Consider the following 20,266-nt stretch of genomic DNA (forward strand, 5'->3'; position numbering starts at 1 on the left):
CACACAATTCGTCTGGAGAACGAGACAAGTTAGGAGGCTGTCAAAGATCATGTGGCAGAGAGAGACAGAGAGAAAGAGGAAGAGAGAGAGAGATTTTTTTAGATCAGTTTGTGATCCCATACTGTATAGGAACAATTAAGGTATCTATCTGAAACGCTGAATATCCCACAGCCAAAAAACAAAACTTATAACACACACTGGTACTCAGCACTCCTGTTTTAAATGTGTTTCGGTCCATGCCAAGGGAAATAATATTAAGTAGCATGACTGTGAAATCCACTCTGAATTTTTTTAAATGAGCCCAATAAATTATTCATGTGTTCTTAGTGGAGGAATTATTTCGGAGGATCATGACTCTGACTGACTGTGCCTGTGAGTGTGTTTGTGGGTTGATAAATGCTTGATAGGCTGCTGTTGTGGAGGGGAAAAGACCTGACCTTCTACAGAATGGAAGGTTGCACTCCTAATGAAGGTTTGTTCATTTAACGTTTACATTGATTTGTCTCCTGTTAAGTTAGCCTACAGTGCTTTGCATCCTAGAATATTGAAATATTAAGGATTTATTGGAGTTCCTAATACTCAATGATATGAGTCATTTATCCAATAGCTACAGAGGTGTACACTATGAAAATGACCTGAGAAAGTACTGGGAAAGTCAGAAAGCATTTTGTTCTCTAGGCTATTATTTGTAGTGTTACTATAATGGCTATGCTTTTTGAAACCAGGAGCCAAATGTTCCAAGACAGATGACTCAATACTTTTAATCCAGTTTGTGCTATTGAGAATGGGTCTCTATCAAACAACAACACTATTCCACATCTGACTTAGAGGTTGCAGGATGAGTTTTTACAAAGAAACGGTTTCACTCTGGGATGGTAAGACACAGTGAAGTGGAGCAGCTCCGTTTGAACCGCTTCTGCTGAGGCAGTCTCTCTTCTCTTGTTTTTTTCCTACACAAATAATTAATTTGTTGTGAAAGCAGATGAATGCATAGTGACTTATGCTTTTATGAGACGAGGTGTCCTGCCCACTATCTCTGTGGGGGGCAAGGAATGAAGCTCCTAATAAAACAATCATGAAGGTACCACAGAATATATCCTGCTGTTATGGTCATATGCTTTCCTCTGGTTCACCCTCAAATGTAGAATGATGCAATGCATCTTGTTTTCTTGGAAAGTGAGATGTGAACTACAGTAGTAAAGTATGTAAGGAATAGATCTTTGGTTCAATAGTGGCCCTTTATCAATATTAACTTGCACTCAGGTTCTCAGGGGCGGCAGGTAGCCTAGTGGTTAGAGTGTTGGGCCAGCATTGAAACCCTGAGCTGTCAAGGTAAAAATCTGTAGTTCTGCCCCTGAATAAGGCAGTTAACCCATGGTTCCCCAGTAGGCTGTCATTGTAAATAAGAATTTGTTCTTAACTGACTTGCTTAGTTAAATTAAAACACTTCTCATGGTCTTGTTTCTATGTTTGTTAGGATAGCCAACATCAAGTGGATAGGCATGAAGTTATAGCTAACTCTGTGAAGACCCACAGCCATTCTTTTGAATGGAAGCCCCAGTGCTGAATGTTGCCCTAAAGTCATAAGGGCTGAGCTCCTCTTGAAAATTGCACTCAATTGGGCCAAAGTGGGAAATGCACTTTCAGAGAGTAGAGGATGTTCTATTCCAAACACCAAACATACCCCTCCCCCCCTTTGGGGATAGCTGCAGCTTAATATAGTTTAATTCTGCCTGACAAATTTTTCATCACTAAATATTTATTCATCTCCCATGTGGACAGACTGTCATTTGGAGCTTTTAAACTGTGTGACACTGCTTGTGTCTTTGTTCTGTTATTTTTTCTGATATTTACCAGTAGATATTATTGATAATAAAAAAGCAGGGTGTGTAATTTGAGAAAAAACGTGAGATTATAAGAGGCCACTTTCATGACAGAACAATGATCCCTGTGAAGTACTGTATTGTAATTAAGAATCCAGTAATACATTAGACTGAGGCACCTCCATTCAGTATAAACTGTAGTATACTATAAGTATGTGATACAGACGGAATCACGGAATCCAGACATTTTGAACAATACATACAAAAAATGTTTAACTTAGTAGAAAAAGTATTAAATTGAGTTTATTAGAAAAGTAGTTATTAATTGCACTAGTTTATCATAATTAATGAAAATAATGCATCAGGGATTTGTATTTCCTGCAACTTTCTGAAGAAGTAAGAGCATGATGGAAATGCGCCTGTTTATGATGTAGCCAGTTAGCTACAACACAAAGGCTTTCCCAAAAACCGTCCCAGTTAAATGTTTACTGCAAAGTAGGCCTACCTGGCAAAATTATATCATGATGATTTTTATCAATAGAGTGGGCAAACTCTGCCATCCCATGTGCAATAGCCTACAAAACACTGCTAGCCAAACACAAAAGTCTCTGCACACTTTAATTAAAGTGGAAACTCTTTAGACCCTCCAAAAAAGACTCCTGATGTGGTTTAAGCATTGTTGTGGACTTAGAACATCACATTTGGTTTTGCTTAAAAAAAAAATATATATACTGTATATGAGAAAATGAAATGTGGGAAAAAACATTTTTTGCATTTGGTAAAAAATAAAACGGATTTTATATGACCCTAACCATGAATTTAATTACGTTTCTAAATTGTTGTTCACCAAACCATTTAACATTCCCTTTCAGCTGGTTCTAATATAAAAACTTGGCTTGCCCTTGCTCTAGTTATTGTGAAGGTCTGAAATCTTTAGCGAAGCACATCACTTCTCCTAGTGATCACAGACTGTGAGTCTGACAGGCAGAAGGAGGTGGTGAACTTGTCAACGTTCTCAGCAAAGCTTCCTTTTTAGGAGCAGAAGACTTAAACATGCCTGTAGGGTCTGTTTGTATGAGCCCATGCAGTTATTTCTAGCAAATCTATTTCAGAAACTAACCAAAGTAATATGTTTGTTCAACTCTGACAAATGATCATTATAATATCACAGACATAATTTGTTTGATTGTAGGAAAGACATTTCAACCACATAGTTTATTTACACATTACATTTTTTACAGTATAGTCTATTTATATAGTTGATACTCAAGTTGAGGAGTAGGCTGTTACGTAAAATGTTTGATTACCAATGTAATTGTCAATGTACAATTCTGACATGTATTGTTGTAGTGTTATACTGTGTTTGGGTAAAGTGCAGGTGTTCGAAATTGTTGATCTCCAATGGGGGACAAGTACATTAGAGTGTCTAGTTTGAGAAACAGACGCCTCAGAAGTCCTCAACTGGCAGCTTCATTAAATAGTACCAGGAAAACACTAGTCTCAACATCAACAGTGAAGAGGCGACTCCAGGATGCGGGCCTTCTGGTTATTTTATTACACAGGTAGCATGCACAAAGCCAACCTAACTAACCAAGAACCAACCAAACTAACCAAGAAACAACTTCATCAGATGACAGTCTTATAACATGTTATACAATAAATCTATGTTTTGTTCGAAAAATGTGCATATTTGAGGTATAAATCAGTTTTACATTGCAGCTACCATTACAGCTACCGTCAGAAATAGCACCGAAGCAGCCAGAGTAATTACAGACACCAACATCAAATACCTAAATACTCATCATAAAACATTTCTGAAAAATCGATGGTGTACAGCAAATTAAAGACAAACATCTTGTGAATCCAGCCAATATTTCCGATTTTTTAAGTGTTTTACAGCGAAAACACAATATAGCATTATATTAGCTTACTACAATAGCCTACCACACTACCGCATTCATTCATCAAGGCACATTAGCGATAGCAATAGGCACGTTAGCGATAGCGAATAAACCAGCAAAAGATATTAATTTTCACTAACCTTCATAAACCTTCATCAGATAACATCAGGTTATACATACACTTATGTTTTGTTCAAAAATGTGCATATTTAGAGCTGAAATCAGTGGTTATACATTGTGCTAACGTAGCATCTTTTTCCCAGAATGTGCGGATATTTTTATGACACTCAACTATTCTGACCAAATAACTATTCATAAACGTTACTAGAAAATACATGTTGTATAGGAAATGATAGATACACTAGTTCTTAATGCAATCGCCGTGTTAGAATTCTAAAAATAACTTCATTACGACATCCAGCTTAGTTATAGCGAGAGCGTGCCCAAAATCTGGGCGCAAACTACTATTTCACATGTTCGACAGATATATGAAATAGCATCATAAAATGGGTCCTACTTTTGATGATCTTCCATCAGAATGTTGTACAAGGGGTCCTTTGTCCAGAACAATCATTGTTTGGTTTTAGAATGTCCTCTTCTCCAGTCAATTAGCACGGAAAGCTAGCAAAGTAGCGCGAAGCTCTCCTTCCTGAACAAAGGCACACAGCGCAACACGCCTAACGTCCCGAATAAATTTCAATAATCTAATAAAACTATATTGAAAAAACATACTTTACGATGATATTGTCACATTTATCAAATAAAATCAAAGCCGGAGATATTAGTCGTCTATAACGACAGCTTTTCAGAAGGCAATACCAGGTCCCTTCTCGCGCTCTCCAGAAAACAGGAAACTGGTGACACGTCATGCCAAGAGCTTTTATTCGACCCCAGATCAAGTTATACACTCCATTTCTTCTCTCACTGCCTGTCGACATCTAGTGGAAGACGTATGAAGTGCATGTATACTAATAAATATCAAGGACATTTATAGGCAGGCCCTAGAACAGGCCCTGTCAGGAAGTTTGCTGCAAAATGAGTTCTGTTTTACTCACAGATATAATTCAAACGGTTTTAGAAACTAGAGAGTGTTTTCTATCCAATAGTAATAATAATATGCATATTGTACGAGCAAGAATTGAGTACAAGGCCATTTAAATTGGGCACGATTTTCCCCCAAAGTGAAAACAGCGCCCTCTGTCCTCAACAGATTTTAATCACGACAACAGTTTTCAGCTGTGCTAACATAATTGCAAATGGATTTATTTATTTTTTATTTCACTTTTATCTAACCAGGTAGGCCAGTTGAGAACAAGTCCTCATTTACAACTGCGACCCGGCCAAGATAAAGCAGTGCGACACAAATAACAACACAGAGTTACACACTGAATAAACAAACGTACAGTCAATAACACAATAGGAAAAATTCTATATACAGTGTGTGCAAATGAGGTAAGATTAGGGAGGTAAGGCAATAAATAGGACATAGTGGCTAAGTAATTACAATTTAGCAATTAAACACTGGAGTGATAGATGTGCAGAAGATGAATGTGCAAGTAGAGATACTGGGGTGCAAAGGAGCAAAACAATAAAATAAATAACAATATGGGGATGAGGTAGTTGGACGGGCTATTTACAGATGGGCTATGTACAGGTGCAGTGATCTGTGAGCTGCTCTGACAGCTGATGCTTAAAGTTAGTGAAGGAGATATGAGTCTCCAGCTTTAGTGATATTTGCAATTCGTTCCAGAGTTTACTAATGATCAATTAGTCTTTTAAAATTATAAACTTGGATTAGCTAACACAACGTGCCATTGGAACACAGGAGTGATGGTTGCTGATAATGGGCCTCTGTACGCCTATGTAGATATTCCATAAAAAATATGCCGTTTCCAGCTACAATAGTCATTTACAACATTAACTATGTCTACACTGTATTTCTGATAAATTTGATGTTATTTTAATGGACAAAAAAATTTGCTTTTCTTTCAAAAACAAGGACATTTCTAAGTGACCCCAAACTTTTGAACAGTAGTGTATGTACAAAATGTACAGAGCTCTCTGTTTAGGCTGCCTTCCGTTGACATTATTATAATTAGATTCTAAAACAGAGTATCAGATTTCACTCAAAACAACATCAATTCAATATTGACAACATAAATGCATCAAGTCATTCAAAACGAAAATATCAAATTCTGAAAATACACACATTTTGAAGTTGCGCCAAAGCGCTTTGAGGGAGTGTCAGTTTAGAAGCGGCTGTCACACCGAGGTATATTTATTTTTGGAGAGAAAGGGATTGAAGACGAAACAAAGTCTAAAACACATACACTAACAGCTTCTCTGGAGGCTTAGCTGAGCAGCAGAAAAGATGCTGTCAGAGGTTTAAGTGCCTGACAGCCAAGAAACGTCTTCAAAACAAGAATAGACTGACGAGTTTCAGAAGAAAGTTCTTTGTTTCTGGCCATTATGAGCCTGTAATCGAACCCACAAATGCTGATGCTCCAGATACTCAACTAGCCGAAAGAAGGCCAGTTTTATTGCTTCTTTAATCAGAACACCAGTTTTCAGCTGTGTTAACCCTTTTGCAATTATGTTATCTAATGATCAATTAGCTTTTTAAAATGATAAACTTGGATTCGCTAACACAACGTGCCATTGGAACACAGGAGTGATGGTTGCTGATAATGCGCCTCTGTACGCATATCCCATTAAAAATCTGCCGTTTCCAGCTACAATAGTCATTTACAACATTAACCGTGTCTACACTGTATTTCTGATCAGTTTGATGTTATTTTAATGGACAAAAAATGAGCTTTCTTTCAACACAAGGACATTTCTAAGTGACCCCAAACTTTTGAACAGTAGTGTATATATTTTTTGTTGTTTTAACTTTTTTTATTATTTGTCATTGTGGATTGGATATGCAGTATCTGGTTGTTTTTACCCATGGCTTTGCAGGACTGATGGCAGGTTGACTTGTCTGGTTTGGCTAGCTAGCTGGCTTTAAAAAATGCACCTCAGCACCGGCTGCTTTTTGATCAATGAGACCAGACTTCCTGATAGAAATCATCTGGCATTACCATCATCTGGCATCACCATCCTCAACCATGATCTAACTCAGTTTAGGAGCCTGAGATCACTGATCTTCTGAGGGAGTCCTGCTTTAGCTTACAACAATGCAGTCCAGTCCTTTGTTTTGTTATGTGTTATACAGTGCATTTGGAAAGTATTCAGACCCCTTGACTTATTCCACATTTTGTTACGTTACAGCCTTATTCTAAAATTGATTAAATTGTTCCCCCCCCCCTCATCAATCTACATACAATACGCCATAATGACAAAGCAAAAACAGGTTTTTCAATTTTTTTGCAAAACAATTAAATAATAAATGACTAAAATATCACATTTACAAAAGTATTCAGATCCTTTACTGAGTACTTTGTTGAAGCACCTGTAGCAGAGACTACAGCCTCAGGTTTTATTGGGTATGACGCTACAAGCTTGGCACACCTGTATTTGGGGAGTTTCTCCCATTCTTCTCTGCAGATCCTCTCAAGCTCTGGCAGGTTGGATGGGGAGCGTCGCTGCACAGCTATTTTCAGGTCTCTCCAGAGATGTTAGATCGGGTTCAGGTCCGGGCTCTGGCTGGGCCACTCAAGGACACTCAAGGACATTCAGAGACTGTCTTGTCCTGCATTGTCTTGTCCTGTTAGAAGGTGAACCTTTGCCGCAGTCTGAGGTCCTGAGCGCTCTAGTTTTCATCAAGGATCTCTCTGTACTTTGCTCTGTTCATCTTTCCCCCGAACCTGACTAGTCTCCCAGTTCCTGCCGCTGAAAAACATCCCCATAGCATGATGCAGTCACCAGCATATTTCACCGTAGGGATGGTGCCAGGTTTCCTCCAGACGTGACGCTTCGCATTTAGGCCAAAGAGTTCATTCTTGGTTTCATCAAACCAGAGAATCTTGTTTCTCATGGTCTGAGAGTCTTTAGGTGCCTTTTGGCAAACTCCAAGCGGGCTGTCATGTGCTTTTTAATGAGGAGTGGCTTCCGTCTGGCCATTCTACCATAAAGGCCTGATTGGTGGAGTGCTGCAGAGATGTCCTTCTGGAAGGTTCTTCCATCTCCACGGAGGAACTCTAGAGCTCTGTCAGTGACCATCTGGTTCTTGGTCACCTCCCTGACCAAGGCCCTTCTCCCCCGATTGCTCAGTTTGGCCAGGTGGCCAGCTCTAGGAAGAGTCTTGGTGGTTCCAAACTTCCATTTAAGAATGATGGAGGCCACTGTGTTCTTTGCGACCTTCAATGCTGCAGATTGTGCCTCGACACAATCCTGTCTTGGAGCTCTACTGTCAACTGTGGGACCTTATATAGACAGGTGTGTGCCTTTCCAAATCATGTCCAATCAGTTGAATTAACCACAGGTGGACTCCAATCAAGTTATAGAAACATCTCAAGGATGATCAATGGAAACAGTATGCACATGAGCTCAATTTCGAGTCTCATAGCAAAGGGTCTGAAGACTTACTGAATGTAAATAAGGTATTTATGTTTTTTATTTTTGATACATTTGCAAAAAAATTGAAAATGTAATTGAAACAATATATATTTTAGAATAAGGCTGTAACGTAACAAAATATGGAAAAAGTCAAGGGGTCTGAATACTTTCCAAAAGCACTGTATATATTTCAACAATGAAGCAATGCAATTACTTAGTGTAATCCTCTCACCAGGCTCGAATTTGACTTTCACGATATTAACTTACGTACAATATCTCAACAGCATGGGATGTTAGGTGAGAAGGACATCTCCAATAAGAATCCCTATTGTAAACTATCTAAGGTCATGACAAATAGGCTATTAACTTCAGATGGAATGATTATAGATTTTTGTTATTGTATAAGGATATACTTTCCCATTAAATTGAAACAAGAAATGACTCCACCAAGGCAACATATATAAGGTCAAAATGTGTATTTTTACATTTTCAAAGCACCACATCAAAATAAATAAAAAAAATAAACCCCAATGAGTGGTGCACAACCCATGTCAAAATTATTTCAAGCTTGCTTAATCTTTCCCAAGCAATTCTCTCTCGGTTTCACATGATGCTAGGCTAACCTCAAGGCTGTCCAATACCTCCACAATGAGACGGTAGCTTCAGTATTTACTAAGTCTTTCTTAACAAAATTATAACAACTCTTATAAAATAAAATCGATATTTCCCTTCAAAACTAGGTAGGTATGGGTTTTGTTCTATTTTTATCGTCTTCTTTTATAATTTTTCTTCACCAACGTTCATAATGTAATGTCCATCCTTTTCTCAACTTCTCTCTCCCTCTCTTTTTTCCCAGGCCTCCCGTTAACCAGGTCAACTCCCATTGGCCACAGCTTAACAAGCGACCTTATTGGTCAAAACTTAAACTTAAATGTAAACCAACCTATTCACTTATACATTAACGAAATATTTATTCAAAATAAATGCTTTAACAACATTACAATTCAGGAGCAATTCAATCACCTTTAAAATATAATGCCATTTAATTATAACAAATAAACTCAATACTTGGTTCTAACAAGAATAAACTCAATACTTGGTTCAAACAAGGGTATTACATTAGAACAATGTGGACTGCAAACAGGTTAAATATTTAGCAAAGATGGGATAAGTGTAACGGCTGTCGTAGTCGTTCTCCTCCTCAGACGAGGAGGAGCATGGATCGGACCAAGATGCGGATTGGTAAGTATTCATTATTTAATGGAAAAACAACAAACACTACAAAATACAAAAACCAACAAACGTGACTAACCCGAAACAGTCCTGTGTGGCCCAAATACTGACACAGGAACACACACCCACAAAACACAAGTGAAACCCTGGCTGCCTTAGTATGATTCTCAATCAGGGACAACGATTGACAGCTGTCTCTGATTGAGAATCATACCAGGCCGAACACAAAATCCCAACATAGAAAATCAAACCTAGACCAACCCACCCAACACACACCCTGACCAACTAAAACAAATACATGACAAAGGAAAACAGGTCAGGAACGTGACAATAATTTTTTCTGTAAGCTGTTTAACAAATTATAATGGACTAACATTGGAATCGGAGTTGATTCCAAAGCAAAACATAAAAGACCGTAAATACACAACTTGAAACAACAGCATATTTAGCCATGGAGCATGTCCTGATTGGCCAGTGAGGGGCCAAGCTTCAACACACCCATAACTTGTTAATTCATCAAAACCCAACCCTTTCGTCCACTGCCAGCAACTGTGCCGATAACTGTGCTTTTGAAAAGAGCAAACATATTTCTGACACACCTGCTCAGCGCTTAGATTGACAGGTTTGTTGGTAGGTTTGTTAAAATAGAGCCCTCATAACAGGCTTCCTGAGTGGCACAGTGGTCTAAGGCACTGCATCACAGTGCTAGCTGTGCCATTAGATATTCTGGGTTCGAGTCCAGGCTCTGTCGCAGCTGTCTGCGACTGGGAGACCCATGGGGCAGAGCACATTTGGCCCAGCGTCGGCCAGGTTAGGGGAAGGTTTGGCCGGCAGGGATGTCCTTGTCCATTCGCACACCAGTGACTCCTGCGGCGTGCCGGCTGCAGTGCATGCTGACACGGTCACCAGGTGCATGGTGTTTCCTCTGACACATTGGTGGCTTCCGGGTTAAGTGGGCATTGTGTCAAGAAGCAGTGCGGCTTGGTTTGGGTTGTGGATGCATGGCACTTGACTTTTGCCTCTCCTGAGTCCGTACAGGAGTTCCAGGTGATGAGACAAGTATGTAACTACCAATTGGATACCATGAAAACGGGGTAAAAAAAATGGAACCCTCATTGTACATCATGTCTGGTTTTGGGGTGGGGCTCTGTTAGAGCATGGGGGGGTTGATTTGATAGGGGATCCGTGTGTGTTCCGTCTGTTATTTGTATAATCATAAAAAATGCCACATTTATATAATAGTGGAATAGCTCTGTGGTAATGTTGCTCTGTGATATAATTGCTAAAGACTATTAGGTTAGATACAATTTAGATACATTTTTGCATCGCAATAAGAAAATAATGGTTCGCTGAGGCATTGGTTTAGGTTCAAAACCAATTCATAAGTATTGCTTTAGTGAACATAACAGATGTTGTGTAGCCCTGTTGGGATATAATAAGTGAACTCGTTCTGTGTGACTTAATTACAGACTGATTCTAGACTTCTTTTAAAAAAGTATTTATGAAAAATACTTTGTACTGATATATATATTTACAGTTGAAGTCGGAGTACACTTAGGTCGGAGTCATTTCTCAGTGAAATTTCTTGTTAACAAACTATAGTTTTGGCAAGTCAGTTAGGAAATCTACTTCATGCATGACACAAGTAATTTTTCCAACAATTGTTTACAGACAGATTGTTTCACTTATAATTCAATGTATCACAATTCCAGTGGGTCAGAAGTTTACATACACTAAGTTGACTGTGCCTTTAAACAGCTTGGAAAATTCCAGAAAATTATGTCATGGCTTTAGAAGCTTCTGATAGGCTAATTGACAACAATTGAGTCAATTGGAGATGTACCTGTGGATGTATTTCAAGTCCAACCTTCACAATCAGTGCCTCTTTGCTTGACATGGAAAAATCAAAATTAATCAGCCAAGACCTCAGAAAAAAAATTGTAGACCTCCACAAGGCTGGTTCATCCTTGGGAGCAATTTCCAAACGCCTGAAGGTACCACGTTCATCTGTACAAACAATAGTACGCAAGTGTAAACACCATGGAACCACGCAGCCGTCATGCCGCTCAGGAAGGAGACGCATTCTGTCTCCTAGAGATGAACGTATTTTGGTGCAAAAAGTGCAAATTAATTCCAGAACAACAGCAAAGGACCTTGTGAAGATGCTGGAGGAAACAGGTACAAAAGTATCTATATCCACAGTAAAACAAGTCCTATATCGACATAACCTGAAAGGCCACTCAGCAAGGAAGAAGCCACTGCTCCAAAACCGCCATAAAAAAAGCCAGACTATGGTTTGCAACTGCACATGGGGACAAAGATCGTACTTTTTGGAAAAATGTCCGCTGGTCTGATGAAACAAAAATAGAACTGTTTGGCCATAATGACCATCGTTATGTTTGGAGGAAAAATGGGAAGGCTTGCAAGCCAAAGAACACCATCCCAACTGTGAAGCACGGGGGTGGCAGCATCATGTTGTGGGGGTGCTTTGCTGTTGGAGGGACTGATGCACTTCACAAAATAGATGGTATCATGAGGAAAGAAAATTATGCAGATATATTGAAGCAACCTCAAGACAGTCAGGAAGTTAAAGCTTGGTCGCAATGGGTCTTCCAAATGGACAATCACCCCAAGCATACTTCCAAAGTTGTGGCAAAATGGCCTAAGGACAAAGTCAAGGTATTGGAGTGGCCATCACAAAGCCCGGACGTCAATTCTATAGAAAATTTGTAGGCAGAACTGAAAAAGAGTGTGCGAGCAAGGAGGCTTACAAATCTGACTCAGTTACACCAGCCCTGTCAGGAGGAATGGGCCAAAATTCACCCAACATATTGTGGGAAGGATGTGGAAGGCTACCTGAAACGTTTGACCCAAGTTAAACAATTTAAAGGCAATGCTACCAAATACTTATTGAGTGTATGTAAAATTCTGACCCACTGGGAATGTGATGAAAGAAATAAAAGCTGAAATAAATCATTCTCTACTATTATTCTGAGTGGTGATCCTAACTGACCTAAGACAGGGAATTTTTACTAGGATTAAATGTCACGAATTGTGAAGAACTGAGCTTCTGTTAGGTGGAGCAACAGGGGAACCCAAGAGCAGACTCAGATGAAGAAACAGGGATGAATGAACCAAAATATTTATTGTTACACAGAGAGATATGGAGTGCAGATCCGGGGAAGCTTGGTTGAGTTGCAGACAAAACAGATGTGGAGACTGAGGTTGGAGTTAGCTAGGGTAGAACAGGGTAAACAGGTCCTGAGGGGAAGCCAAGGTAGTGGGGGTGAATAATCCCGAGCCAGATAGTTGGGTGATGTGGAACGGGATACAGGAGCCAGAGACAGAGCGGTAAACTGCAATGAGGATAAGCAGTGTCAGGCAGGGAAACAGGCACAGCAGAGTAACAGGTTCTTAAATAATCATAAAAGGCTAGAATCATGAACTGACTGAGCAGAGATTACGATCTGGCAGAGGGGAAGTGTCAGGACTGAGTATTTGTAAAGGTCTTGATTATGGGACGAGTTGCAGCTGGTAGGGATCTGCTCTGACTCCAGCACACCTGTCTCCAACCACACAATCACACAGAGAGGGAGAGGGAAAGAGAGAGAGTGTACAGGGGGAATAACTGCAGGTCAAGAAGACACCTGATGAACACCAGAGGGTGTAGCAGGAGCAGATGTGACAGCTTCCATGTATTTGGCTAAGGTGTATGTAAACTTCCGACTTCAACTCTATATATATTGAAAGTATTCTAATAAATATGAATACTCACCACGCTGCATCTTGGTCCGACATTTCTTACTCCTCGTCAGAGGAGGACGAAGAATTCCGTTACAATGCCGGATATATTTTTGTCTTGATTGGGCTCTGAGCGCCGACCTAAGATTATTGCATGGTTTACTTTTTCCGTATAGCTTTTTTGAAATCTGACACAGCGGTTGAATTAAGGAGAAGTGGATCTAAAATTCCATGTATAACACTTGATCTTTGATCAACGTTTATTATGAGTATTTCTGTAAATTGATGTGGCTCTCTGCAAAATCACTGGATGTTTTTGGAACTACTGAACATAAGGCGCCAATGTATACTGAGATTTGTTGATATAAATATGAACTTTACCGAACAAAACATACATGTATTGTCTAACATGAAGTCCTATGAGTGTCACCTGATGAAAATCATCAAAGGGTAGTGATTAATTTTATCTCTATTTCTGCTTTTTGTAACTCCTGTCTTTGGCTGGAAAAATGGCTGTGTTTTCTGTGATTTGGCGGTGACCTAACATAATCGTTTGTGGTGCTTTCGCTGTAAAGCCTTTTTGAAATCGGACACTGTGGTGGGATTAACAGCAAGATTACCTTTAAAATTGTTTAAGGTACAAGTATGTTTGAGGAATTTTAATTATGAGATTTCTGTTGTTTGAATTTGGCGCCGTGCACTTTCACTGGCTGTTGTCATATCGATCCCGTTAACAGGATTGCAGCCATAAGAAGTTTTAACACACTGTTCCACGGTAGGCTGTCATTGTAAATATGAATTTGTTCTTAATTGACTTGCCTAGTTAAATAAAGGCTACACACTAGAGGTCGACCGATTATGATTTTTCGATACCGATTATTGGAGGACCAAAAAAAGCCGATACCGATTAATCGGCCAATTTTATATATATATTTGTAATAATGACAATTACAACAATACTGAATGAACAATGAACACTTTTATTTTAACCTAATATAATACATCAATAAAATCTATTTATTGTCAAATAAATAATGAAACATGTTCAATTTGGTTTAAATAATGCAAAAACAAAGTGTTGGAGAAGAAAGTAAAAGTGCAATATGTGCCATGTAAAAAAGCTAACGTTTAAGTTCCTTGCTCAAAACATTAGAACATATGAAAGCTGGTGGTTCCTTTTAACATGAGTCTTCAATATTCCCAGGTAAGAAGTTTTAGGTTGTAGTTATTATAGGAATATTTCTCTCTATACCATTTGTATTTCATATACCTTTGACTATTGGATGTTCAAATAGGTACTTTAGTATTGCCAGCCTAATCTCGGGAGTTGATAGGCTTGAAGTCATAAACAGCTGTTTGAATGAAAGTGCTGTTTGAATGAATGCTTACGAGCCTGCTACTGCCTACCACCGCTCAGTCAGACTGATCTATCAAATCATAGACTTAATTATAATATAATAACACACAGAAATACGAGCCTTAGGTCATTAATATGTTCAAATCCGGAAACTATCATTTCGAAAACAAAAGTTTATTCTTTCAGTGAAATACGGAACCGTTCCGTATTTTATCTAACGGGTGGCATCCTTTAGTCTAGATATTGCTGTTACATTGCACAACCTTCAATGTTATGTCATAATTACGTAAAATTCTGGCAAATTAGTTCGCAACGAGCCAGGCGGCCCAAACTGTTGCATATACCCTGACTCTGCGTGCAATGAACGCAAGAGAAGTGACACAATTTCCCTAGTTTAATATTGCCTGCTAACATGAATTTCTTTTAACTAAATATGCAGGTTTAAAAAATGTACTTCTGTGTATAGATTTTAAGAAAGGCGTTGATGTTTATGGTTAGATACATTCGTGCAACGATTGTGCCTTTTTCGCAAATGCGCTTTTGTTAAATCATCCCCCGTTTGGCGAAGTTGGCTGTCTTTGTTAGGAAGAAATGGTCTTCACACAGTTCACAACGAGCCAGGTGGCCCAAACTGCTGCATATACCCTGACTCTGTTGCACAGAACGCAAAAGAAGTGACACAATTTCCCTAGTTAAAATAAATTCATGTTAGCAGGCAATATTAACTAACTGTGCAGGTTTAAAAATATATACTTGTGTATTGATTTTAAGAAAGGCATTGATGTTTATGGTTAGGTACACATTGGTGCAACACCAGTGCTGTTTTCGCGAATGTGCTTGTTAAATCACCCGTTTGGCGAAGTAGGCTGTGATTCAATGATAAATTAACAGGCACCGCATTTATTATATGCAACGCAGGACAAGCTAGATAAACTAGTAATATCATCAACCATGTGTAGTTAACTAGTGATTATGTTAAGATTGATAGTTTTTTATAAGATACGTTTAATGCTAGCTAGCACCTTACCTCGTCTCCTTGCTGCACTCGCATAACAGGTAGTCAGCCTGCCACGCAGTCTCCTCGTGGAGTGCAATGTAATCGGTCATAATCGGTGTCCAAAAATGCCGATTACCGATTGTTTTGAAAACTTGAAATCCGCACTAATTAATCGGCCATTCCGATGAATCGGTCGACCTCTATTACACACACATATGTCATATTTCATAGTTTTGATGTCTTCACTATTATTCTACAATGTATAAAATAGTAAAAATAAAGAAAAATGAGTAGGTATGTCCAAACGTTTGACTGGTACTGTATCTATTTTTTTCTTCACATTTTCAAAATGATATATTTTCCTCTTGCTGGGATGATAAAAGTGGAGCATGGATCCACAGGGAAAGTCAATAGAGGGAAATCTTGGGTGTTAACCATGAAGCAACAACTCTAAAGAAAACATGCACGGTGTATGTTTGACAAGACTGGAGCAATGCTGGGTTGAACATGTGGGGATGGTAAAAGTGTACCACCAACACAATAGTCTAGTTACAGACAGTCATGTATAGACCAACACACCTTTGTGGTTTTTTGTCATGGGAAAGATAGCTTAACTTTACTGCTTCTCATAAGCCTACATTGTCTTCATGTTGGCGACCAAATCAAGACTGTTATTTTGAACCCATCATTTTTTCTTCTCATTTTAGGTACAAAAGCTGAGTTGGTGAGATGTCCGCCGAATCACATGCAGTGCATTGGCTCCAAAAGGTGCATCCACTTTAATAAACTTTGCGATGGAGCGAGAGATTGTGAGGACGGATATGACGAAGGAGTACACTGTCGAGGTGAGTGTGTAGTTGAACGAAACTATGGTGAATATAACAATTAACTACATTCATCAATCTGACTCCATTATTATGTGAATAAATGCAACAGGCACTGTACATCTATGGAGGATCTAGCCTTACATCACCTCTCAGTATGACTATAATGAACATGTGTCTATTTTGCACCGATATGCAATTATTAAGAGACTAGATATGAAAAGTTAATCCTGGCGACCAATGTTCTAGAATTCATTTATTGTGTCAAGTAGGGATGTCAAGGTGGAACCCAAGCATATACGTGTAGTGTATATATGTGTAGTGTATGTTTTATTTACCAATATACCTACTAATTACTCTGGAAAACGAGGAATGCATTTACTCAATTCAACTAATACGATTTATTAGTCACAAAATAATTAAACAAAAACAATTCCAGTGTACATGAAATACATGAAACATTACAAAGTAGATGACTCTCAGCTAAATAAGACTTAACGCGGTTACATATATCTTCAGGTCAAAATAATCTCTAAGAGAAAATACTATGTTTGATACACAAAGGAGCTTACTAACAAGTTCTCAAACTTAAAAAAAAAAATTCAAGCAGAAACTCACGCCCAACCTGAATTAACATTTCTTTGCACTTTGCTAGTTAAAACAATGTGCAGGAAAACACACCAAGATTCTAATCGAACCAACTAAATTAAAATGATAAGTGCACACCCGTGTCACTCCTCTTTTAACTATCTGCCGTCAGCATAACACAGTGTCCCTGTAACAATAAATCCAAACATGACAATTTATACTGAACAAAACTATAAATGCAACATGTAAGGTCTCGGTCCCATGTTTCATGAGCTGAAATAAAAGATCCCAGAAATAATCCATACACACAAAAAGCTTATTTCTCTAAAATGTTATTTCTCTAATTTGTTTACATCCCTGTTAGTGAGCATTTCTCATTTTCCAAGATAATCCACCTGACAGGTGGGGCATATCAAGAAGCTGATTAAACAGCATGATCATTACACAGGTGCACCTTGTGCTGGGGATAATAAAAGGCCACTCTAAAATATCGAGTTTTGTCACGCAACACATTGCCACAGATGTCTCAAATTTTGAGGGAGCATGCAATTGGCATGCCGACTGCAGGAATATCCACCAGAGCGGTTTCCAGAGAATTTAATGTTAATTTTCTCCTCCAACGTCGTTTTATAGAATTTGGCAGTACGTCCAACTGGCCTGACAACCGCAGACCATGTGTAACCATGCCAGCCCAGGACCTCCACATCCGTCTTCTTCACCTGCGGGATCATCTGAGACTGGACAGCTGATGAAACTGGGTTTGCACAACCAAAGAATTTCTGCACAAACTTTCAGAAACTGTCTCAGGGAAGCTCATCTGCGTGCTCGTCGTCCTTACCAGGGTCTTGACCTGACTAGTTCGACATCGTAACCGACTTCGGTGGGCAAGTGTGCACTTCACAGATGAATCCCAGTTCCAACTGTACCGTGTATGGCGTCATGTGATGTCAACGTTGTGAACAGAGTGTCCCATGGTGGCGGTGGGGTTATGGTATGGGAAGTCTACGGACAACGAACACAATTGCATTTCAGCTATGGCAATTTGAATGCACAGAGATCCCGTGACGAGATCCTGAGGCCCATTGACATGCCATTCACCCGCCGCCATCACCTCATGTTTTAGCATGGTAATGCCCAGCCCAATGTCGCAAGGATCTGTATACAATTCCTGGAAACCTGAAAATGTCCCAGTTCTTCCATGGCCTGCATACTCACCAGACATGTTTGGGATGCTTTGGATCAATGTGTATGACAGCGTGTTCCAGTTCCCGCCAATATCCAGCAACTTCACACAGCCCTTGAAGAGGAGTGGGACAACATTCCACAGGCCTCAATCAACAGCCCGATCATCGACACCTTAATTGGGGAGGGCGGGCTCATAGTAATGGCTGGAACGAAATGTGGAATGGTATCGAACATGCTTTCCATGTGTTTGATACCATTCCATTTACTCCATTTCAGCCATTATTATGAGCCGTCTTCCTCTCAGCAGCCTCCTGTGGAGTCATCATGCTGGGCATCAGCGCCTGCAAGTCACTAGTCACGAGTATCACCTTCTCAAATGTTTCCACGACAATGTTCCCCCTGTGGATAATCTGCATTGTAGAAAACAATCAGAGGAAGCAGAGAAATATGTGGAGAGAGGTGATTAGACTTTAACAAATAACAGCATTGAGTCCATGTAATGGTTACCACCCAAAGGCTTGTCAGGACATGGCAGAGACTCTCAACAAGATGGTCACCATCTGCCTGGCCTGCATGAACTTCTCGTCCATGGTCGTTAGAGACTTGGTGCTCTCCTCATAGAAGGTATCCTCCCACCAGGGTGCAACGTCAGTCTCCAGGAGTACCCTGCCTAGAATGGTCAGCTGTCCCATTGTGGAGTCCTCCATCACCTCCACCAGAAAGTGTGTGACTTAGCTGGACAGGTCAGGCCCCATCATCGGAGTTCGTTTCACAGTTGATGACACACCACTATTTGTGAAGACTTGGAAAGCATTCCAAATAGCAATACAGTGAAAGTACACACATTAACATGGCATCCTACTCCGCAATGTGTGACAAATACAGATTACGAAATAAATGTCTCATGACAGCAATAATAAGTTGTGAATAAAGTTTCACTATCGTTAGTATGAAAACTAGCCAACAAAATTATCCCATCAACTACTTGATTCAAACAGAGGATGAATTATTTGCCTAATAGTAAACTGGGTTGGTGCAGTGGTCAAAAGCCCAGAAAATTGTCAGAGACTCCAGTCACACAAGTTATAGACTGTTTTCTCTGTTACCGCACGGCAAGCGGTACCGGAGTGCCAAGTCTAGGACCAAAAGGCTCCTCAACAGCCTCTACCCCCAAGCCATAAGACTGCTGAACAATTAATAAAATCGCCAACGGGGCAATTTACATTGACCCCCCCATCCCTTTTGTACACTGCTGCTACTCGCTGTTTATTATCTATGCATAGTCACTTCACACCCAGACACTGACTCCGTACCAGTGCCCCCTGTATATAGCCTCGTTATTGTTTTTCTTATTGTGTTACTTTTTCTTATTACTTTATATTTTAGTCTACTTGGTAAATATTTTCTTAACACTTCTTGAACTGCGCTGTTGGTTAAGGGCTTGTAAAGTAAGCATTTCATGGTGAAGTCTACACTTGTTGTAGTCGGCGCATGTGACAAATAAAGTTTGATTTGATTTGACCACAGTGCTGAGTCGCCACTACAGTCTGGGGATCGATCCTCATAGGACGGCACACAATTGGCCCAGGGCCATCCGCGGCAGCGGAGGGTTTGGCCGATGGGGATTTCCTTGGCTCATCAGGCTCTGGCGTCTCCTTGTGACAAGGCCGGTGGCCTGCGGGCTGCTCCGGTCGTCAGTCAAACGGTGTTTACTCCGACACATTGGTGCAGCTGACATCTGGGTTAAGCGAGCAGTGTGATAACAAGTAGGCGGCCAGGCGGGTCATGTTTCGCAGGATGTGTGACTCGACCTTCGCCTCTACCGAGCCCATTGAGGAGTTGCAGAAATGAGCCAAGGGATCTAATTTGGGGAGGAAACGGGGTAAAGAAATACACTTGTGGCCATACCACCATGAACATGGCTGTTCAGGATCAGGCCTGGTTCGTACTGTGACAGGAGACCCCCTGGAAATACCAGGTGCCGTAAGCTCAAAAAAACATTTAAATAATTTAAAAAAAGTTAACTGGTGATTTAATTTGGTGATGATTGGGGAAATAACTTTTCATCTGTTCGTGCACACACATTTGTTTCTTGGGGCAATTTGAAGTTCCTTAAC

At 39.8% G+C, this 20,266-nt stretch overlaps 1 protein-coding gene across 1 annotated transcript in view; it reads left to right on the plus strand.

The window, feature by feature from the left end:
• The first annotated feature begins 350 nt into the window (after positions 1-350).
• Positions 351-20,266, plus strand: part of LOC120050722 (low-density lipoprotein receptor-related protein 1B-like) — a 172,120-nt gene continuing 152,204 nt past the window's right edge. Inside the window, exons 1-2 of the mRNA XM_038997286.1 lie at positions 351-372; positions 16,260-16,397. Of these exons, the coding sequence (XP_038853214.1) occupies positions 351-372; positions 16,260-16,397 (160 nt within the window). The remainder of the gene's footprint in view (positions 373-16,259; positions 16,398-20,266) is intronic.

Source organism: Salvelinus namaycush, chromosome 7 (assembly GCF_016432855.1).
Source record: "Salvelinus namaycush isolate Seneca chromosome 7, SaNama_1.0, whole genome shotgun sequence".
Classification (NCBI taxonomy): Eukaryota; Metazoa; Chordata; class Actinopteri; order Salmoniformes; family Salmonidae; genus Salvelinus; species Salvelinus namaycush.